The following is a 25,055-nucleotide window of genomic DNA, read 5'->3' as shown; positions in this document are numbered from 1 at the left end:
TAAATGTGGTTATCACAGATTCATAGAACAATAGACCATCATTTTACTGACTTTATGGATGGACCCCAAAAATCTCTCCTTTATTCCCCCTTATAGATGGTCCTGTCTCCACATGACTGTTCTTCAATGTTCATGTCTGTGTTCAACCACCTTCAGCTACAGTGGGGGTCCCCACTCTCTGGGACCTTTATTTTGGGGGTCGGGGCCTGAAAAGGTTGAGAACAATCGAACTAAATGACATTAAGATTTTATTTGAGGAATTCTGTTACATTTACAGTCAACTACAATATAAAGCATAAGAGTAAATGCATTTTCTAAAGAATCAATTTCCGTTGATCAACCTGATATGTTACAGTATTCATATTTATAAATACATAGACCAATGTGTAAGATCATATGTTCACATGAATTCTGATTGGATTTCATCCCATGCATGAGACAAAATTATGTTTTTGCTTTCAATAGTCGACCAAAATATATGTTTTGATATGGTTTTTGTTCAAATGTTTCTTTTTTCTGCCATTAATTAGTCATTCTGACCTAAAATAATAATAACAATAAAGTAGTAACGTGACTCACATGTCTCCCCTGGATGGACTCTAGTCTAAGAACCTGTGCAAGCCAAGCTATAGTGGGGCCACAGATTTTATGGTGGAAAATTATTGTGCACTTCTATATATACATAAAATACAAAATATATAAGAAACCGAGCACATCCAAGCAATAAGTGACAGATATCAGTCCCAACAGCATCTTCACATTCAATTTCTGAGATTTTGTGACCAATTTCTATTTAATTATGGGAAGAAATATGTAATAATTTGAGGTTTTTTAACATTGAAAACGACTAATCATGTGATATAAGCACCAGGCAAACTGTGAGCACCTGAAAACATAGCAAAGTTTCATTTACACAATGATTCTTCATGTTTTCTCTGCATTTTGCTCTTCATTAAAATTACATCTCTCATTACTTCATCCATTTTAATATCTCTTTCCTTCTATAGAAGTTTCAGTATATCAGTGTATCATTAGTCCTCTGAACATGTGCGTTCATCTCCTCACTTTAACTTCTCTCTTCTCTGAGCTAGTTTTTCTGCCCTATTGTCACTTTACTTTACTTTTATTTGATTTCCAGTGATCTCACTCTAAACATCAAAGATATTTTGTCACACTCACCTAATAATTCCAGCTGCATGTCTCTTTAGGCCTGAGAGCTGCTCACCTGTCCAATCAATACACCTGCTGATCAATCACCGCCCCCTACTGGTCATCAGCATTAAGCACTGCTACTTAAAAATACATTCAATTAATAAAACTTGAATATGATGAAGTGCATTGTAGAACATTATTTTTTCTTTTATTTGAGACAAAAATTCATGTAAAACAGCATGTTTTATATCAGAGGTGGACAACTTCTATCACTGCGGGGGCCACAAAATGTGTTTGTTTGATCAAAGGGCCACATTATTATCAATATTGTTGTCAGCATTTAGAATAACGACCATTTTTGACCAATAATGAAAATGAACACAGGACAAACCAAATAATTTTATAGCAATTTTGTGCATTTCTCTGTCATTCTGTGTATGTTTGTTCTTGTCTTGCTTGTTATGAGGCATTTTGGGCAATTCTTTTTGTCTGGAGTATCTTTCTGTGTGTATCTGTTGTCATTTTGCTTGTTTGCCATAGTCATCTTTTATGTTTTTATTGTCTTTTTGTGTACTTTCGTTGTCATCTTGTGTTAAAGGGAGTAACTTTGTGTATTAATGTTGTCGTTTTCTTCATTTTTGTTGTAGTTTTGTGTGTTTTTGAATATTTTCTGTGTTTTTATTGTTGTTTACTGTATTTTCCTGCATTGTTGTATTTCTTTTTTTTTTTTTTAAGTATTCCAGCTTTAGTTTTGTGTATTTTTCTGTCATTTTGAACATTTACTTTGGGGGCCACATACAATTAGACCAAGGACTGCATGTGGCCCACGGGCCACCAGTTTCCCATTTCTGTTTTATATCATTGTTAAAAATGTGGGCACATGAAAAATAAATGTAAATGTAAATCTAAATGTTCAATATAAATGTTAAATATAAATATGACTATTCAATCTAAATCTAAATGTTGAATCTAAATCTAAATGTTATATCTAAATCAAAATTTTAAATCGGTCACCAAGTGTAAAGCTAAATCTTTATAAATTATGCAAAGTGGGCAGGTCAGCACCTGTCGATCACAAGGCTCTGCCCCCACATCCCTGACTGCAGCTCAGTGAGTGAGGAGAGGGGTAGAGCGAGACATTGTGGGGTCTTTCCAAATGTGTGGACGACTTCCCTCGCACAGTTTAACAGACGTAGATTCACTGAGAGTACCAGCATGCTTTTTGTACACTCACTTTAACCAGTGATGAAGACACCGAGAATGCAGAAGACCTTGGAGGGTGGGCGGTGCCTAGTGTTTGACCGGCGCCGACCGGCCCACTTTGTATAATTTCTAAACATTTAGCTTTACGTGACCGATTTTACATTCTACATTTACATTTACATTTACATTTACATTTACATTTACATTTATGTAAACATTAAATTTAACATTTACATTTAGAATTATTTTTCATGTTTACTCATTTTTAACAATAATATGGAACTTGCTGTTTTACATAAATTTGTCTCAAATGAAAGGAGAAATTGCAAAATGTTGAAAATATGTCGGCTATGAAACAGTGACCGAGTTTTTACATTCAGCGCCCCTTATAGAACAGCATTTAGAATGTATTTATAAATTCATATTTTAAAACGCCTAATAATGATATAATATACTACACAGCATCAATCATTTCCTATGGCAGTTTATAAACTGGTTACATCCATTTTTTGCGAACATTCTGTGTATATTTCTTCACATTTTATCCAACTTGTTACATTTTTTTAGGGATTTGTTTAGTCATTGTCTGTATGTGTAGAATATAACAGTAATGTATTTAATCTTTTGAAACGATATATAATAAAAATAATAATGTAATATCTGCAGGTGGCGCTGTTTCTCTGTTGGTTCCCGGTCCTTTAGTTCCTCTGGGCTCTGTTTCCACACGGTCACATATTAAGGACGGAACCAGGACCAGGACGGACCGTCTGTAGCAGCCATGGCTAAAAGTGATGGATGTGACTACTTTAAAAGAACCAGTGTGTTCTGGATGCTCACCATCCCTATGGCCATCACGTTCTTTGGTGTAAGTGACATTTATTACATTTATTATCTATATATTACATTTATTACAGGAAACAACTGTGTTTTCTCCTCAGTGTGCGTGTGCGCGTGAGTTGTCTTACGTGTATTTATTTATTTATTTATTTATTTATTTATTTATTTTTTGTCGTTTCGGGGTTTTTTTCTCTTTCTTTTCCTTTTTTGTTCTTTTATGTTTGATTGTTGTTTGGTGTGTTTTATAGTCATTTTGTGTTTTTGTTTCATATATTTTATTATACAATACGATATTTTGTATATATTATTGGAATCATTTTGTGTTAAAAATACATTATATTGTTGTTTTGTGTGTTTTTTGAGTCATTTTGTGTATTTCTGTGGTTTTATATGTTTTTGGACACGTTTTTGTTGTTTTGAGAGTGTTTTTAGAATTATTTTGTTTTTTAAGTTTTGCTTTGTATCTTTTTTAAGTCATTTTGTATATATTGTGTGTATATATATATAATAGTAATTTTGTGTAAAGTATTATTTTTCTTGCTTTGTGTATTTTGGAGTAATTTTGTTGTTTTGTGTGTGGTCATTTTGTGTTTTTATAGTCCTTTTGTGTGCTTTTGTTTTGTATATTTAATTATACAATGTTTTGTACATAATATTGGAGTAATTTTGTGTAAAAATATATATTATTTGTGGTTGTTTTGTGTTTTTCAAATTTATTTTGTGTTTTTGTTTTTGCTTTGTGTGCCATTTTCTTTAATTTGTTGTTTTGTGTTCTTTTCGAGTAACTTTGTTTTTATAATTTATTTTGTTTTTTGTTGTTGATTTGAATGTTCTTTGGAGTCATTTTGTGTATTTTTATGTTCTGCGTATATTTGTTGTTTTGAGTGTTTTTTAAATAATTATTTCACGTTTTTATTGGTGTTTTGTGTGTTTCAACTTTTTTTGGAATCTTTTTGTGTAATTTTTTTCATTAATTTGCATGTTTTTGTTGCTTTGTGTGTTTTTTTTTAGCCTGTTTTGTCTAATTGTTCATTATTTTGTGTAGTTTTGTCTTCATTGTGTGTGTTTTATAAGTCTGAGGGCCGTTTATGGCCCGTGTTGACTTTTCGTGATATCCGAGGTCCGATTCTAACGTACAAAGTCCGTTGGAGTTACATTAGTCACTGACTTTAGCAACAAGGAAACCACTTAGTAGTTAAACTAAAAACACAAACACACCTGCTTATTGCTAATATAACCTCATTAACCAACTGTAACATTACAAAATAATCATTCTGAAAGGACGAAAGTATTGGAACAACAAGGTCATTTCCTTAGTTGTTGTTTACTGAAGACATTTGGGTTTCAGATCAAAACATGAATATGAGACAAAAGTTTAGAATTCCAGCTTTTGTTTCATGGTATTTACATCTAGATGTGTAAACAACTCAGGACAGAGACCCTTTGGTTTGAACACGCCCACTTTTTAAGTTAGCAAAAGTATTGGAACATGTGACTGATGGTGTTTCTAGTTGCTTAGGTGTTGACTTTTAGATTGATTGTTTAAATATTAAATAGTTCTTGTTTTTAGCTTTGGTTTCACCTGTTAAAACTGCCAGAAGACCAGAGAGCTGTCTGCGGGAAGCAAAACATTGGGCATAGCTAGCGATGGGCGATATTGACAAAAAAATGTATCCCAATCATTTCTAGTATTTATCACGATAATGATAGACTGTAAATACATTTTTAAAAATGAAAAAATTCACAACTTAGTGTAAACAGGTTCTTTACAAACACAAATAAATGTGAATACATCAACATTAGAGACATTTAAAAAGGCTACAATTACTGCTGACTCATAGAGTTGATGAGTTGATATTTTATGGAATATATTTATGCATGTGGGTCACTCTATTAGTATTATTGTATGTAATTCATGTATTTCCTCACTTGAAATAAAATTATTACAAAAAAAAGCACATTATAAGCATAAATAACTTCAATAGTGTTTTTACTGCTCATGAAATATTGCGTTTCACAAATTGGGATGAATGAATAGTGACATTAGTTATTACGTGTGACATGTTTAGCTTTTATTCTTCCATACAAGTGTTAAATCTGACCATTAACAAGTCAATAGTTCTGTGGTTTTATGACAGTAAAACTTCTTCATTTTATTTGGTCTATTATTCCTTATATGGAGTGGTTAGCGTTAGCTCTTAGCCCAGTCTGTGTGTTGGTGGGTTAGCTTAGCATAGTTAGCTTTAGTTGAGCTTCCAGTTCATAATCATTGCTACAGGTTGCTACAGGCTACATCTCTGTCCCTGCGTTTGTGGAACTTTGGGTGGATCTGATGCAGGAACTTGGATTGGTTCACTTTGTTGGATGGTTATCTGGTTTTAACCAAGTAGTGGTCCATGATGTATCACAGCACGGTAGCTTCTGGTAGCCGTGACGATCACCTCACACACACACAGACAGACAGTGGTGTGTGAAGGGGGCGGTGGCGGTGCACGTCAGAGCTTCCGTAAACAACGTTCTGCTCCAGAGAATAATAAGTTGACAACAAACAGAGGCAGTTTTGTCCTGTGGAACACGTTTTTTTGGGGCATTCTTGGCTAAATTGAGGGACAAACAGCCCGTGGCCCTCGCTAATTTCAGACATGGCAATTTATCATTTATATCGAGGGATGACATATTCTTACTGGTGAGAATGTTTTTGATAAAATATCGCACATTCCTAGGCATAGCCAATACAACAATTTGGAATGTCCTGAAAAAGAAAGAAACTACTGGTGTACTGAGCAACAGACATGAAACAGGTCGGCCAAGGGTATTAACAGCAGTTGATGACAGAAACATTGTGAGAGCTGTGAAGAAACACCCAAAGACAACAGCCAGTGACATCACTACTAACATCCACAGGACAGGAGTGAGGGTATCACAATCCACTGTTCCAAGACAACTTTGTGAGAAGAAATATAGAGGCCATACCATAAGATGCAAACCACTCATCAGCAAAAAGAATCAGAAGGTCAGAATGGATTTTGCAAAGAAGTAGAGATGATCCACAAAAGTTTAATGGACTGATGAGATCAAGATGAATCTCTACCAAAGTGATGGAAAGGCCAAAGTATTGAGAAAGAAAGGATCTGCTTATGATCCAAAACACACAAGCTCATCTGTGAAGCATGGTGGAGGTAATGTCATGGCTTGGGCTTGCATGGCTGCTTCTGGAACAGGCTCACTAGTCTTTATTGATGATGTAACTCTTGATGGTAGCAGCAGAATTAATTCTGAAGTCTATAAAACCATTTTGTCTGGAAATTTACAGAAAAATACTTACAAACTAACCAGAAGAAGCTTCATCATGCAACAAGACGATGACCCAAAACACTCTGCCAACACTACAAAGGACTTCATCAGGGGAAAAAGTGGAAAGTCTTAGACTGGACAAGTCAATCACTGGACCTTCACCCAATAGAGCATTTTAGCTCCTGAAGACGAGACTGAAGGGAGAAACAACCAGAAACAAACAAGAACTGAAAGAGGCTGTAGTAAAGGTCTGGAAAAGCATTTCACATGAAGAACGCAACAGTCTGGTGAAGTCAATGGGTCACAGGCTTGATGCAGTTATTGCAAGTAATGATTATGTCACCAAATATTAAATGTTATTCACTGTAAGTTAATTTCTGATACTTTTACTCACTTAAAAAGTGGTTGTGTTCAAACCAAAGGTTCTCTGTCCTGAGTTGTTTAACACAGCTAGATGTAAATACCATCTATACTATAATTCAAGGGAGGTCTGTGTGTGTGGATGGATGTGTGTGTGTGTGGAGCAAATATCTCCCCGATGCGGTGCCAGTTTGACCTGAAACTCGGTCCACGGGTTCAAAATACCCCAAGTGTGTGTATCTGTTATTTTGGAGTAATTTGGTCATTTCAAAATGTTTATTTTAATTTTATTTCACTTCTGGACGGCCCCGAAATGAAACCTGTTCAACTTTTGACCTCAGGGTGTGAGGGGGCGCTAGCGCACCATCTGTTGAGAGACGACTTCCGGCATCTATTTTGAAGGCGAAACATATGAACTGTGAATCAACTGCTATTCATCCACGTTCCAAATACCCCGAGTGTGTGCATCTGTTATTTTGGAGTAATTTGGTGACGCAAAACGGTCAAAACATTAATTTTATAATTACGGCTCCCTCGGTAAGAGCGCACCACTTCCGGTTCCGGGTTCATGACGTCACCGTGTCGCAGTTGTTTGGGTTAAAAAAAAAAAAAAAAGGTCGATATTAAAAACGTTTTTGTACCGCTAAAAGTCATTTAAGTTAATATTTCATGGTTATTTAATATTATTCCCATGATTCCAAACTTACTTTAAATCTCGGGTCACAGACTTCACTTCCTCCTTCATCTCTATGAGTGTGGGCGGTGCCTGTGCTGATGGTCATTACTTTAACAGTCTGCTTCTTCAGACAGAGTAATGTAACGTTTTTGTGAGCGGATGGGTCCACTATGATTATTGTTTGTTCTGCGCAACGGTGAGTGTTTCTTCTCATATTCTACAATGTGCTAAGAAAGATGCTAGCAGCTGCAATGTAAACAAACACACACACACGGCTGATGCGCGTGCGTGCACTGCATCGGGATGTACATGGTGAACTCACACAGAGCCGTTGAGAGAGATTTGCGACTTTGGTGTTGCAAAACGTTTATTTTTTGTGGTACTTTTGGGTCACACACACACACCGATCAGATGCGCTTCACTATCGATCACCGTCTACGTTAGGGTGGCCATATGTCCGGCTTTAAGACGGACCGTCCGGTTTTTAAAAGGTCTGTCCGTCTTCCGGCGCAGCCTTAAGCCGGACGTCCATTTGTCCTCCTTTTGACATAATCTTTTTTTTCTCCCATCTCATATGGTCTCTAATGAAAAAGTAAATGTGCCTGAACAAAAATAACTCAAACAATAAATAATAAAAAACACTACATACAATTATGCTTCCCCTTAAGAGGTATTTGTGGTAGTTTATTGGATGAAATTGGCGTAAAATAAATATAGGACATTTGATTGGTTAACAGTGCTGAACGTAATGAAATTAGCCATGTGGACGTCGTTGACGTCAGGTCAGCCAGACAACGTGAAGCCACCCTGTCCACCTGCAGTCTGCAAAAATGCCTAAAAGAAAAACTACATTTAATCCTGAATGGACAAAGGAATATGGATTCATATCCAAAAGTAGGAAGGATGACTGCCATGCATATTGTACGTTGTGTTGTTGTGATGTGGACGTAAGCAGCAAAGGTAAAGGTGCCCTCGATCGACATGCTAGCACAGACAAGCACAAGAGCAACAATCAAAGCGCGGGCACCTCTTCACTTTTTTCCTTTTTCTGTGAAGCCACATCTCCCCAGGATGAGAAAATATCTGCTGCAGAACTTTGTAAAGTTTATCACGCCGTCAAGCATCACCAGTCATACAGGAGTGTAGACTGTGGAATAAAAGTTGACTGGGAGATCTACAATGACTCAACAATAGCTAAAGGAGTAACCTGTGGGAAAGCTAAAGCTTTATGTGAAAATGTCCTAGCACCCTACTCCATCCATGCGCATGTGGACTACATAAAAGAAAACGAACTGCACTATTCTCTGGCGACTGATGCCTCAAATAAAGGTACGACCAAGTGTTTCCCTATTGTCTTAAGATATTTTCACTTTGTGGAGGGCTGCAGCATGCGCTGCTTGATTTTTACAGTGACGGCAACGAGACATCGGAAGCTATAACAAATCAGCTGCTGGCAAAACTTGAGCTGTCTGGTCTGGATTTGCAAAAAATGTCAGCATATACAGCAGACAACGCCAGCGTTAACTATGGAAAACACAACAGTGTTTATCAGAAGCTAAAAGTTGCTCAAAACGAGGTGCTTGCTGCAAACTGTTTAGCACACATTCTGCACAATGCCACAAGATATGCAGCTGGAAACATGGATCTGGATATTGAAAATGTAGCCATTTTAGCATCTCAGCCAGTAGAACAGCGCAGCTGAGGGAGTTTTGTGAGTTTGTGGAGGTGGATGAGTGCAACCTGCTGCAGCACGTCATCACAAGGTGGCTGTCTCTGCTGCCGTCCATCGACCGAATGCTGAAGTGCTGGAAGCTCCTGACCAGCTGTTTTCAGAGCCTGGGTGATGAAGAATGTCCAAAGATTTTATGGAAGTGCTTTGCAGAGGACCGCACTGAAGTGTCCGAGATGTACCTCCTCTTCCTCAGTCACATTCTGAAGGTGTTCTCGGACTGCATTGAGGCACTTGAGGCCAAATCATTCAGCATAACTTCTGTTTTTAAAGTGATGACTGAACTTAAAGGTTAAACTTAAGAGGAGGCTGAAGGAGCATTTTTTGGCTTTGCTGTAAACAGCAGACTTAAACAGCTAAATCCTGATTAGGCAAATAAATGTGAGGCTGATTTTATTCAGTTCTATGAAAGAGCAAATAAATATGTGAGTGAAAGGTATGACTTCTCTGAGAACAGCTTTCACAGCAAAATGTCAAAGCTTAGCCTTACAACTGCTGTGTCTTTTGAAGAGTACAGTGATGCAGTCCAGGCCTGCAAACTGAAAAACATTGATATGGATGGACTCTATGAGGAATACAGCATGGTGGAAGCTGTTCTCAGCTCCCCAGAAATGGAAGGTTGCCACAGTGAGGAGCGGTATCTGAAGCTGTTTTCCAAAGCAGATGTCCCACTGGTGAACCTGAGGAAAGTCAGCACCTACATCTTCTCCATTCCATGCAGCAATGCACATACAGAATGTGTCTTTTCAATGATGACCACAGCATGGAGAAATGAGAGAAATCGTCTCGATGTGGAAAGTGTCAAGGCAGAACTGCAAATTTGTGTCAACTTCATGTTGGAGTGCACAGACATTTCTCTCAAACAAAAAACTCTTGGAAGCAGCCAGGAAAGGCTAGAAATATAAAAAGTAGACCTTCACATCTTTGGTGAGTACAACAAAGTTATACTATGTGATCATTTTGATATAATTTTTTAGTTTTAATCCGAGCTTTGTTGAGTTTTGAAAAGTGTCCTTTTTGGTGTTATGGAAATGGCCACCCTAGTCTACGCGTGTAACGGACCACCATTTAGTCTGGTTACAGTCTGTGTCACGACACCCATCCATTGGGTGGTAGTGACTGTAGTGTTGAGTCAGATCAGTAAACGGTGCCACATAGTGAAGCCCACCTGATGATTACTGCAGCTTCACTCACGACACACCTGCCACTACACCTAACTACTGAAAATAGATAAGTTTAGTGAAAGTTAGACAGACACACACACTAAATGACAACAAAAATATGAAAATGACTCAAAATACACAAGACTAAATATTTATACAAAAATTACACAAAAGACAACAGAAATGCAAAAAAACTACACAAAAAAAACAAAACAAAATGACTCCAGAATCACACGACTTAAGGCAACAAAAAATAATTATACAAAAAAAAAAAAACTAAACAATATTTATACAGGAAGTACACAAAACGACAACAGAAATGCAGAAAAATATACAAAAAGGCTCCAAAAACACACAAAATGACTCCATAAAACATATATTACAGGAAAATACACCAAACGACAACAAAAACATGAAAATGACTCAAAATACACTAAATTAAATACTTATCATCCCACATGAATGCATACTTCCGACGGGCACTGTACATTACAGAAAAATACACCAAACGAAAAAAATATAAAAATGACTTAAAAAAAAAAACATATCTCATAGAGTTAAACCAGGGAAATTGCACACGCTGTTTTACTTTGCACATGCAAATATACCCCTTTATAATGCTACAGAGTATGTTATTATTCCCATAATTGACAACTCTTCTTAGGCTCCCACTATATGAATACATACTGTACTTCCGACGGGCACTGTACGAGACTTAAAAAAACATACATTTACAGAAATATACAACAAAAATATGAAAATGGCTCAAAATACACAAAACTAAATATTTATACTAAAAATACACAAAATTACTCCTGAATCACACTACAATAGCAACAAAAACAATAAATATACAAAAATACACGACTCCAAAAAAACATACATTACAAAAATAATTTAAATAAAAAAACAGCAAACCTTTATGCACAAAAAGACAACAGAAAAAAACACAAATACACATGACTCCAATAAACATACGTTACAGAAAAATACACCGTACAAAAAATATAAAAGTGATGATGAAGTCATGCACATGTCCCATAGAATTAAACCAGGAAAATTGCACCCACATTTTGCACCCGCAAATATACCCCTTATGCTCCCACATGAATACATACTTCCGACGGGCACTGTACTAGTGTAATAAAAGCTGGAATTCTGAACTTTTGTCTCATAATCATGGTTTGATCTGAAACCCAAATGTCTTCAGTTTATAACAAAAACAAAGTAACTGACTTTGCTGTTCCAATACTTTTGGAGGGGACTGTAGTGCTCGAACTAGAAAACTACTTTCATAGGACACTTAAAGACTAACTAAACCCCTGCTTTCTGCTGACCTGCCACTCGGGGGGAAATTCAAATTGTGCACAGACAGACGGTAATACACACTGATGTGTCTGTACACACACACACATACACATAGTGAGTTCACAGTTGAGATGCATCACTACAACTACAGACACACACAATCATGACGTGAAGCTCACACACAGCCCTGATCTCCCATCACCTCACACACACAGCGATGAGACGTACACACACGTCTGCACACACACTGAGACAGACAGGAATACACACATTGCATAGATGTGTCTGTAAATACACACACACAGTTTGATGAACCCTCTGATTAGACCAGAATCAAAAACAGCGGTGTTGTTTCACACAGAACACAGTGGACTTCCTCATTGGCTGTCAATCAGTGCTCACTGAGGGCTGTGATTGGAGGAAACCCTCCTCTCAGCTTTTATAAGAGGGGCGGGGTCAACAGTGAAAGTTGATGACGAAGGGGAATCCAAAGAATCTGTTTCAGCCAATAGAAAAATTCAGTTGTAATAGCAGCGTTTAACCATTAGAGGCCAGTAACTTTGACATTTTACAACTAAATACTTAACATTAAAATACTTTAACTAAAATGTGAAAAGTGGGACTAGGATTAATAAACATATATTAAGCAGAGACAAGTGGGTTTGGGGTTTAGTAATTTAGAGCCTCTGCTTTTCTGTGATCGCAGAAAATGGAAGGAAAATTCATGGATTACTCATTAAAAAACCCAAAATGAACCTTTTTTTAAAAAAAATCAAGTCCCAACTTGACACGGTAATATCTCACATACCTGGTGTGGCACGACATCGCGCATTTACACTCGAACAATTGGTAAAAATCTCAGACTTTTTTAGACCGAAGTGCGTGGGATGTTGTGAAAATGAGTTGAAGTGACATGGAACGACCCAGAACTGTGGGAACAATGATCTTTTGTGTGCTGGCAGCGTCTGGCCTTTGTTGAAATACCTGCTGATGCAACAACAGGTCACACACAGGTGGACTTTGATAGACTCTCCTGAATCCACTGGAACACACATTCAGTCAGTCACGAGAAATACAGATGAAAATCCCTGTTTTAGTTTCACATCACTGATAATCATCCATGAAACTGTGTCAAAGTGTTGCTGTGTGTTTGCTAGTAAAGCAGCTCTTTGTTTACGGCTACAAAGAGCCTCTGGTGTAAAGTCATCCACTTCATTATTTCCACCACAGAGTATCCAGTTCAAACCAGTAACCTCACACTCAAAGCTTCTCTTCATGTCAACCCTATGGGGACCAATTGTAGAGTAGCACATGCTAAAAAAAATTAGCAACAAACCACATTTACAGTATGTAGTGGTTTTTGTTACTTTTGACCAGATTTACAGAAATATTTGTGAAATTTGTGATATTTCTTTCTTGTAAAAATATAATGTCAAAGTTAAATCTAAATGTTAAATGTTGAATCTAAATGTTATATCTAAATCCAAGTGTTAAATCTAAATGAGGTAACTTAACTGCCCAACAGGCAGCAGCAGCTTGACACACATTACGTGGTTAGCCTGTTTGCTAACACTACAACCAGCATGAGTTAATGCTTATGCACATGTTGAGTTTATATAGACACAGTTTCATATAACATGAATTTAAGCTGTTCTGTCTTTGCCCACATCAGGGTTGGGGTCAATTACAGGTACATTTTTCAATTACATTTCCATTTTAAATTACCCATGTTCAATTACAATTCCAGGGTGACTGCTGGTTTTTAAAAAATGTAAAATCTAACTTCTTCCTACCTGTAGTCACCCTGAATTCAATGACATCATTGGACTGTCACACACTGACTTCTTTGTTTTGTGTTGTTGCATTATCATGGTGCATGGGGGGTGTTTGACTGAAGGCTCCTGTTTTCCCAGTGCATCGTGTACGTACCAGAGAAACTCCCCCTCAGTTATCTGGGACTGTTTGGAAGCTTCTGCTCTTACCTGGTGGACAACTACTCCCACGTTCTGTACAAAATGTAAGATTTTCAACCTTTTTCTGCAGTTTCCATCATCACAGTAGCGTCGTCCCAGTCCTCCGTACTGGTGTCATCCCAGTCCAATAGTCCTCATTTCCTATGTTTATAGTTGCTGTAAGTAAGCAGTGCCACTCTTTAAAGCCAAAAGCTAAAATTACAGCATCATAGTTATAATTTATTTCTTACATAAAGCCTTTAAAAACTTTATTTTGTTACGAAAAGTGAATCCCAACAGCACACATTGTAGTACAAGCACGCCAAAAGATTGGCCATCAGCATTTATGATATGTTCACATTTACCAGTTCTAGACGGAACATGCGTTACATTGCATTATAATTTATTCATCCACTCCTTTTCCTGGGAGCACGGTGGGAGCAGCGTCACAGTATGGGGAGAGATTTGTCTCAAAAATATTAACAAATAGATCCACAATTTCCACATGTGTTTTTTTAACTCCACAAATATATTTACTATTTTTACATGTATTTTTTAGATTTTCACATGTTTTTCAGATCCTCAAATACATCCATGATTTACACGTGTTTTCTCATTTATGTGTGTGTATTTATCATGAATTATCATGTGTTGCAATTCAATTGTGTAAAGTTTGTGGATCGGCCCGTGTGTGAATGAATTTTTAAGACAATCATAACGCAGCTTCACACACACACGCACACACACACACACACACACACACACACACACACACACACACACACACACACACACACACACACACCTGCTGATCCATGTGTGTAGAGCACCACCATCCACTAGGGGGCAGTAATGAGGCATTTACAACACAAAAACACGTGCCACAAGAATGTCTAATAACGTTATTGGTATTCACTGCAGTGTCACCACAATCACTGCAGCCTTCCTTTGTCTCCTGCTGATCATAGTATAACACTTGATTTGAGAAAAAATACTTTTTATTCATGTGTATGGATTTTTATTAGTAATACAGTTTATTAATTTCACTCTAATGTACTGTATACTAATGACATAACTCTATTCAACCATCAAAGGAGTTCTGTTGCTCACACTACAACACTTGCTTTGTCAAAAAATCCACCCATCCATCCATCTTCTCCCACTTAGCCGTTTCCGGGTCGCGGGGACAGCATCCTCAGTAGGGAGGCCCAGATTTCCCTCTCCCCGGCCACTTCCTCCAGCTCTTCCGGGGGGACCCCGAGACGTTCCCAGGCCAGCCGAGAGACATAGTCTCTCCAGCGTGTCCTGGGTCTTCCCCGGGGCCTCCTTCCGGAGGGACGTGCCCTGAACGCCTCACTAGGGAGGCTTTCAGGGGGCATCCTAATTAGGTGCCCGAGCCACCCTACGGAGGAAACTCATTTCGGCCGCTTGTACCCGTGATCTTGTTCTTTCGGTCATGAACTTTGGGTCATGACCGTAGGTGAGGGTTGGAACGTAGACCGACCTGTAAATCGAGAGCTTCGCTTTTTGGCTCAGCTCCCTTTTTACAATGACGGACTGGTGCAGACTCCGCATCACTGCAGACGCCGCACCAATCCGCCTGTCGATCTCTCGCTCCATCCTTCCCTCACTCGTGAACAAGACCCCGAGGTACTTGAACTCCTCCACCTGTCAAAAAATACTTTTTCATAATTTTAATGAGTTTTTATTAAAAAAATTTAAAAAAATTAAAAATCTATTTAATCAATTTAAAGATTCTGGTTTTAATAATTCATTAACACTAAAAGAGTTTTAGAAGGTATCCTTTTTTATTTCCTTCTTTTTGTCATACTTGAAGTGCAGCCTGATTAGTTTATTGGTAAATTATTAATATCTGATTCTCTGTGTGGTGAGGATCATTTATTGGGCCAAACTGGTGCACTGGGGACTTATGCCATTTTTACTCTGTGTTATATAAAATATATCATCACATGCATCAAGAGAAGTGTCATCAAACATTTTTTAATGTTTAATAAAAATGTATTAAAAATATGATAAAATATTTGTTGTTAAACCAAGTGTTGTATTATAATCAGAAAAACTGCAGTAATTGTTTTTTTTTCTTTCTTTTTAATGTATTTAATAACACAAATATAGATATGACAGCATACAACAGCTGTATAGTGGGGTTATACATTATGTCGTTTAGAACGGGCTGCCAGTGACAACAATAAGCAGTAAACAGAAAATATTTCAAAACAATGCAAGGGGCTAAGATCAAAGGAAGAATAATGTGTGTATATACACACACACAAACACACACACACACTGACACAACCAAGTCAAAAAAACAATAAAGACAAAGATCAAAAAATGCAAACAGCACTGGAAAACTGTACTGAGCAGAGATTTGTGCGTTAAAAAACCAAGTCAAGTTTCACACTTATTTTATTTCCTCTTTAGGGGCCACATACTATTAAAAAAAACAGAAAAAAAAGAAATACGAGACATTGAAAATGTATTGTTTTAGACTGTGGTGATTGTGGTGACGTGATTAGCAGATGCCTCATTACTGCCCCCTAGTGGATGGTGGTGCTCTACACCAGCGATTCCCAAACTGAGGTACGTTTACCCCTAGGGGTACATGAGCATATTGCAGGGGGTACTCGGAGAGATTAAACAATTGATTAAAAACTGTTGGGAAATGTTCGTAGTTCCTTTTTAGGTTTTTTTTTGTAATTGATTTAAACAGGATTATTTTATGCTGTAGAGGCCATTTTATCACACTTCTGTCAATAGGAGACAATATTTAGCTACAATGTACAAAGGAGACCCTATTTATTTACAATTCAAGTCATAATACTTTCTTTTTAAATAATTTACAGTTTGCACACATTGTTTTGAATTTGTAGATAAAACTTTAGGAAACCAATGTTTGAGACACATTTAGTGGTTTATGAGAGCCCGCTGTTCCACATATAAAAAAGCATATGAAATTATCTAGACGGTACTTACTAGCGATGGGTGATATTGACAAAAAAAATTATCCCGATAATTTCTGGTATTTATCACGATAACGATAAAAATCACGATAAATAAAAACTATAAATAAAATGTAATAATAAAAAATTCACAACTTAGTGTGAACAGGTTCTTTACAAACACAAATAAATGTTAATACATCAACATTAGACACATTAAAAAGGCTACAATATCTGCTGACTCATAGAGTTGAGCTGATATTTTATGGAATTTATTTATGCATGTGGGTCACTCTATTAGTATTATTGTATGTAATTCATTTATTTCCTCGTTTGAAATAAAATTATTTTGTAAAAAAAAAAAAAGGCAAAAATAACTCCATCAGTGTTTTTACTGCTGCTTAATCTTGTTTCATTCATCTTATGAGTTACATAAAGTTATGGTTAATAAATATTTCTCTGATTTCCTATAATTAAACCAGATCAAGCTGATGATTTAATCATTCAGTATATTTATGTGTAATAATCTCAATAGTTACATTAGTCTAATGGGACCAGCTTTGTCTGTGAACACGTGAAATATTATTTAAAAATATTGCGTTTCACAAATTGGGACGAATTATTAGTATTTTATTCTTCCATACAAGTGTTAAATCTGACCAATAACAAATCAATAGTTCTGTGGTTTTATGACAGTAAAACTTGTTCATTTTATTTGGTCTATTATTCCTTATATGGAGTGGTTAGCGTTAGCTCTTAGCTCAGTCTGTATGTTGGTGGGTTAGCTTAGCATAGTTAGCTTTAGTTGAGCTTCCAGTTCATAATCATTGCTACAGGTTGCTACAGGCTACATCTCTGTCCCTGCGTTTGTGGAACTTTGGGTGGATCTGATGGAGGAACTTGGATTGGTTCACTTTGTTGGATGGTTATCTGGTTTTAACCAAGTAGTGGTCCATGATGTATCACAGCACGGTAGCTTCTGGTAGCCGTGACGATCACCTCACACACACACAGACAGACAGTGGTGTGTGAAGGGGGCGGTGGCGGTGCACGTCAGAGCTTCCGTAAACAACGTTCTGCTCCAGAGAATAATAAGTTGACAACAAACAGAGGCAGTTTTGTCCTGTGGAACACGTTTTTTTGGGGCATTCTTGGCTAAATTGAGGGACAAACAGCTCGTGGCCCTCGCTAATTTCAGACATGGGATTTTATCGTTTATATCGTGGGATGACATATTCTTACCGGTGAGAATGTTTTTGACGATAAATCATAAACGATAAAATAATTACTACGTTTGTCTCAAAAATGAATTCACACACGGGCCGATCCACAAACGCACTTTGCTCAATCCACAAGCACAATTGAAGATTTACACATCATAATTCATGATAAATACACACATACATGAGAAAAACACGTGAATCAGGGATGTATTTGTAGATCTGAAAAAAATGTGAAAATCTAAAAAAAAAAAAAAAACACGTGACAATCTAAAAAAAAAAAACACGGTAAAATCTAAAAAAAACAGGTGAAAATCTAAAAAAAAAAAAACCACGGTAAAATTTAAAAAATAAAAACACATGGAAATTGTAAATATATTTGTGGATTTGAAAAATACATGTGAAAATTGTGAATATTTTTGAGACAAATCTCTTCTCATATCACGGAGCTGTTCAGCTGAAGTTTATAAAATCAGGATTTCCACACAAACAAACGAACAAATTAATCTGTCGTTAGTGTGAAGGGGGAAAAGAGAGATTTGAACTGTGGCACAGACAGAAAAATGTGTCCGATCCTCACACTCAATAATCTGATCAAATCAACCTGTTACATTGTTTATCAACAAAGGTGTTTCAAATTAAAAGTGCGCTTTATCATTTTCACGGGTTTCAATGACATTTACAGGCGTTAGGAAAACTCTGTGATTTCTAGACAGCCCAAAAATAATGACATCATGGCCCAGTCCGCCTCCTTTCCTTCAGACCTCCTTCAATGACAGACTACGCGCTTTTGATCTCCTTACGCGCGGTGGGCGTGTCAGGAACCTGAGGCATGTAACTGCATGAGCACTAGTAGAGCTTAACTACGGCTGTTATCACTGATATCAAATTTATGCTCAACAGCTTTTCAATATACACTCAAAATCTCACTAGTAGTACTAGTGAAGAAAACAGATTCACTAGTAGTACTAGTAGACTGTTTTAGTTCACTAGTAGTACTAGTAGACTGTTTTAGTTCACTAGTAGTACTAGTAGACTGTTTTAGTTCACTAGTAGTACTAGTAGACTGTTTTAGTTCACTAGTAGACTGTTTTAGTTCACTAGTAGTACTAGTAGACTGTTTTAGTTCACTAGTAGTACTGGTAGACTGTTTTAGTTCACTAGTAGTACTAGTGAAAACAAAAGATTCACTAGTAGTACTAGTAGACTGTTTTAGTTCACTAGTAGTACTAGTAGACTGTTTTAGTTCACTAGTAGACTGTTTTAGTTCACTAGTAGACTGTTTTAGTTCACTAGTAGACTGTTTTAGTTCACTAGTAGTACTAGTAGACTGTTTTAGTTCACTAGTAGTACTAGTAGACTGTTTTAGTTCACTAGTAGTACTAGTAGACTGTTTTAGTTCACTAGTAGTACTAGTAGACTGTTTTAGTTCACTAGTAGACTGTTTTAGTTCACTAGTAGTACTAGTAGACTGTTTTAGTTCACTAGTAGACTGTTTTAGTTCACTAGTAGACTGTTTTAGTTCACTAGTAGACTGTTTTAGTTCACTAGTAGTACTAGTAGACTGTTTTAGTTCACTAGTAGACTGTTTTAGTTCACTCGTAGTACTGGTAGACTGTTTTAGTTCACTAGTAGTACTAGTGAAAACAAAAGATTCACTAGTAGTACTAGTAGACTGTTTTAGTTCACTAGTAGTACTAGTGAAAACAAAAGATTCACTAGTAGTACTAGTAGACTGTTTTAGTTCACTAGTAGTACTAGTAGACTGTTTTAGTTCACTAGTAGTACTAGTGAAAACAAAAGATTCACTAGTAGTACTAGTAGACTGTTTTAGTTCACTAGTAGTACTAGTGAAAACAAAAGATTCACTAGTAGTACTAGTAGACTGTTTCAGTTCACTAGTAGACTGTTTTAGTTCACTAGTAGTACTAGTAGACTGTTTTAGTTCAGTAGTAGACTGTTTTAGTTCACTAGTAGTACTAGTAGACTGTTTTAGTTCACTAAAAGTACTAGTAGACTGTTTTAGTTCACTAGTAGTACTGGTAGACTGTTTTAGTTCACTAGTAGTACTAGTGAAAACAAAAGATTCACTAGTAGTACTAGTAGACTGTTTTAGTTCACTAGTAGTACTAGTAGACTGTTTCAGTTCACTAGTAGACTGTTTTAGTTCACTAGTAGTACTAGTAGACTGTTTTAGTTCACTAGTAGACTGTTTTAGTTCACTAGTAGTACTAGTAGACTGTTTTAGTTCACTAGTAGACTGTTTTAGTTCACTAGTAGTACTAGTAGACTGTTTTAGTTCACTAAAAGTACTAGTAGACTGTTTTAGTTCACTAGTAGTACTGGTAGACTGTTTTAGTTCACTAGTAGTACTAGTGAAAACAAAAGATTCACTAGTAGTACTAGTGAGAACAAAATATTCACTAGTAGTACTAGTGAGAACAAAAGATTCACTAGTAGTACTAGTAGTCAGATGGATTATTTTAACCAAATCATGTTAAATCAGTATTTCTTTGATGAATGGCACATTTCAGAGCTCATATCAGATTGTGTTTTTAGTGATTTTTACAGCGAGTATCACATGTTTAAAGTCTGTAGTAATTATTGTTAGGGGTGTAACAATTTGTTATTCAACATGGATGTTATTTGTTCATTTATAAGGATTTGATCCAAAATGATTCAGTGATTTTAAATGAATTCTGCCACTTTTCATCTAAAATAGTAGTGTGTACAGTGAGTGAAATAAATCCCTGAATACTGGACAGCACAGGTGAGCTTTCATTGATTCCTGTTCATTGTAATAGAATCATCTATAAATTAATGATGGAGATAAACAAGTAAACAACGTTTATTGTCAAATATACTCACATTTTATTTGGACATTGGACACAGTGAACCATAGCTTTAGAATATCTGTCTGTGATAAAGACAAAGTGTTTCACACAATGGACCCAGAATTGGATTATTGATCAATTTCTCGCTCGCTGGCTTCTCCGTTTTGTTTGTTTGCTGCAGCACGACGTCACAGACAGTAACGTCTTTAATAATAAAGGAACTTTTAAAACACATCCAAATAAAGTCTGCTGTGCTCAAATCCATTAAATAAATGAAATGTATTACCTTTTAAAATGATTTTAGATTGAAATGTGTCAGGAAGGACAGCTTTAGTTGGATCATAGAAATATGAATCAATTCCTCAATATAATTAATTATTATCCAAACTATTTAAATAAGTTTTCGATGTTTTTTTTCTCAAAGATGGTGGCAGTTTCATTAAAGCAGTTTTTTTCTTTTTGTTTGTTTTTTTAGGTGGATGTGGACCTGGGTCGTCCACCTGGCCGAGGCTCTCATTTCATTGGTCGTGTGCAGGTGAGAGCTTTGAGCTGGGCTACGTCTGAATATTCCCTCCTATCTCCTTTCATATCTACTTTTCCTTAACCCCATGGATGACATCACGGGTTAAGGAAAGGTGTTAGGAGATATCCTGAAGGAGTTTGGAAAACAAATCACGTTTGTTTTGACAATCAGATGCACTTCCACTAGGTGACATAATAATCCGACGGCGGTGAACGTTGGTGACGTCTGCCGTTGTGAAAAACTACACATGGACTAAAAGCATGTGTAACTCTTTCCCTCTAACTGCTGATGTTTGAATCTAAATCAAAGGAAAAGAGGCTATCAGGCTACGAGGAACAAAAGTCAAACTGAAACAACTAGGCTTTACGTCCAATTTGGGGCTCGCGGGCCAAAACCAATTCAAGCTGCCCATATTTGAAATTGTTTTTTGTTTTTTTTTTTTACATTTTCCCAATTTTCCAGCAGTCTGAATTAGGCATGTGAATCTCCATCACTGACAACAACTCGATACGTTTGATATTTATTTGATGGCGATTCAATTCTACACAATGTGATATGATGTGATTCAACATGATGCAATTCAGTATGGTACCAAAGGATGTATTGTATTTCTTTTAAGCAGCAAATTTACTTCTACTAGTATCTCTCTATGTATCACTTCATGTAACTTATTTTAGCTTCTTAAAAAGCACAACAGAAACAAGCAGCGTTGGGATTTAGAACCAGATTCAACATAAGGAACAGGAAGTGGTTCCTCACATTTAGAACACTGAACAGTGACATCATCACTCTCAATGAGTGACTTAAAGTGACACTTTCAATAGGATAATGTCTATATTCCTGTCTGTTACACAGATACTAATATGAACTGTTCAGCAGGTATTAGGCTGAGACATTAGCATCAACATTTATAATGTTTATAATTAATAATTTGAATAATAATAACCTTTCACTATTAGGTCTTTCACAGCTGCTTGTGCAAAGAAAGATGAAAACTATTATTTAACAGTCATACTTCATGTCTATACGACAAACTAAAGAATAAAATGAAATTAAAATAAATAAAATACACTTTTGAAAACAGATCTAAGGTCAGTTATGTCTTTATCTCAGGTAGAGGGAGCTGCCAGAGTACCACCTTGGACAAAGTTATTTCTGATATTTTTCTCACCAGTTTTGCTGGAACTCTGATTCCAATCTTCCTCAGGGTGGGGGCAGAGATGGGGGCGGGAGCAGCGGCGCCATATCGATATGAGTGAGCCCCTCAGTTTGTGTAAGGTTGAGCAGCACAGCATTCTTTACAATCCACCTGGGTCTGGTCAAGTTTACCATTTTTCTACGCCTGATTTAAAGTTTTTATGTGTGTTATAAATCTCATCTATAGCTACTGCTCTCACTGACCCCCGTGTTTTTATCACGTTTTTCCCTGTTCGGCTCTTATTGGCTCGATCTATTCTGGATTGAGGACATGAGCAGAACCAGCGGCATCACCAGATCCACTTTCTTACAAAAACTGTGGAAGTGGGTGTGGCTTCGCCAGGCTATAGGTTTTCACCTTTTTGCACAAATGACTGAAATAAAGTCGTGTCACGTAGAGTAAACAACTCTTTGGTGTAAATGAGACAAATAAAACAATGCGGTGGGAGCATCTACAGAAAGTTTCATCACAACAATGACATCAATGAACGGATCGGCGAATTAAGACATTATAGCCGATCACATTATTTGCCTAAAATGAAAAATATTGGCCGATCCCATATAGGCGATCAGATCGGTGTAAAGCCTAGAAAGAATGTCACATTGAGAATGGTTGTTCACACTCACCTTTCACTCACTAATCAATATTAATCCAAAATAAGTATGATTTTATGAAATTGTTACATTTATGCCAGATATAGGCCTACATAACGTTGTAGACATACACATGTACAACCACACAAAGCATTCCTAGGTGAAGTAATTATGTTGAATAAAACATAATGTGACTAAAATGTCTCTGATCCGCTTTTCTACAACCACAGAGTATACTAATACTAATACTAATACTAATACTAATACTAATACTAATACTAATACTAAAACTAATACATGGGTTTTAGATTATTTAAAGTTGTTCAAGGCATATTATTGCATTGGTAATTTACATGATCCCAGTCCCTTGTCGGTCATTGTGAGTTTTTCGTGAACGCTCTGATGATCAGGTCCCTTTAAATGTTGTCGCCGCAATGAATTGTGGGTCAGCATTATGTGTTCTCCTTTGGTAAAGGATGTATCAGTGTTTCCTAGGCTAGAGGAGGTTATAAAGGAAGCATTGAGCCTCTTTTCTTTTGCTTTTAGAGAATTGGACCGTACAAATGCAATAATATGCGTTGAACAACGTTAAATAAATAATCTAAAACCCATATATTATGATATGCAGACATATGATCAGATTATAACTGACATAAAACAGACACTGTGTGGTTCAATGAAAAGTGATCAGACATTTTTAGCCACATTATGTTTTATTCAATGTAATTCATATTAGTGAGTGTGATTCTCAATGTGACGTTCTTTTCACTTTTGTTCCTCGTAGCCATGGTAACCTGATTTATATTCAAACCGTGTGATTTGAGATTATATCAGAGGAGAGTGTTATACCGAAAATTTGTAGTTTTTATCCACAGCAGACGTCACTAACCTCAGATTATTAAGTCACCTAGTGGAAGTGTCTCATTGTCAAAGCAAACGTGATGGCCTTTACATAACTCCTTTCCCAACACCTTTCCTTAAGCTTGTGACGTCATCCACTGGGTTATGGGAAAGGAGATAGGAGGGACTATTCGGACGCAGCCCAGGTATCTCACAGGTCTGACTCACTTCCTGTTTCCTGTTTCCATGCAGTGTGAAAGGCATCACCAGCGTGAGCTCCCGCTGCCTCTGGTTCTTCCAGACCTTTCTGTTTGGCGTGGCCTCCCTCGGCCTGTTGCTAAAGTTCAACCCTGAACGTCCCAAACATCAGTAACTCACCTTCATCACTTCATTACCTTTGAGTTTTATTTACTCTATAAGGTGCTTATTCCTCCTGATTACTGTGAAATACAGTATTTTACATCATATTTAATAATGAAACCCGCTTTTATGGTGGACCAACTCTAATGTTTACAATACTCAGAGCTGAATGCTGTTCACATGTTTCCACAGGTTTAAAGCATTATTTGTTTAAAAAGAGAGAAACTATATGAAGAAAATAACTTTGTGTTCTTATTTCAAAAACCAAGATGTGCCTCTGAGCTTTGTCTCCTCTTTTATACTGACGACTACCTTCATACGTGATGCTAATGCTAACACTAACATGCTAATTTGTTGCTGTGCAAACTAGAAATATCCTTTTTACAGTGAGATGTATCATAATGAGGTAAACCGTTATAATAACATGCTGGGAATAAACAAACTGCGCAACCAATGTTTGTTTTTTTTATAATGTTAGTTTAAATTTTTTATAATAACATGCTGGGAATAAACAAACTGCGCAACCAATGTTTGTTTTTTTAATAATGTTTTTTATTATGTTAGTTTAAATTTTTCAAGAAGAATTTAACATTGAAACCAATTAGCATGCTATCACTAACATGCTAATAATCTCACAGGTCAGACAAACGTATTGATTTAATATTGATTTATTTATTGTTGAACACGTAAAAACAAAAAACAATACATATAAAATAAAAAGAATGTCACAAACAAGTTGTTTCCAAAACAAGTGAAAAACACAAAGAGAGATTTCAAACATTTATACTGTAGGTTTAAAAAAGGATTAGGAATAAGTCTGACTTATTTAATCCTACCCCCTCTTATAACCAGT

The 25,055-nt window shown here is 36.6% G+C and overlaps 1 protein-coding gene across 1 annotated transcript; it reads left to right on the top strand.

Annotated features, from left to right (window-relative positions):
* Nucleotides 1-3,094: 3,094 nt before the first annotated feature.
* On the top strand, nucleotides 3,095-24,656 carry LOC114477066 (transmembrane protein 254-like). The gene is made up of 4 exons (XM_028469144.1): nucleotides 3,095-3,220; nucleotides 13,636-13,739; nucleotides 21,164-21,223; nucleotides 24,095-24,656. The coding sequence occupies exons 1-4, from the start codon at nucleotides 3,134-3,136 to the stop codon at nucleotides 24,213-24,215; spliced, it is 372 nt and encodes a 123-aa protein (XP_028324945.1). The 5' UTR covers nucleotides 3,095-3,133; the 3' UTR covers nucleotides 24,216-24,656.
* The last annotated feature ends 399 nt before the right edge of the window (nucleotides 24,657-25,055 follow it).

This window comes from Gouania willdenowi, chromosome 15, assembly GCF_900634775.1.
Source record: "Gouania willdenowi chromosome 15, fGouWil2.1, whole genome shotgun sequence".
Classification (NCBI taxonomy): Eukaryota; Metazoa; Chordata; class Actinopteri; order Blenniiformes; family Gobiesocidae; genus Gouania; species Gouania willdenowi.
The sequence above is the reverse complement of the archived record's forward strand: the minus strand, read 5'-3'. Positions and strand labels throughout refer to the sequence as shown.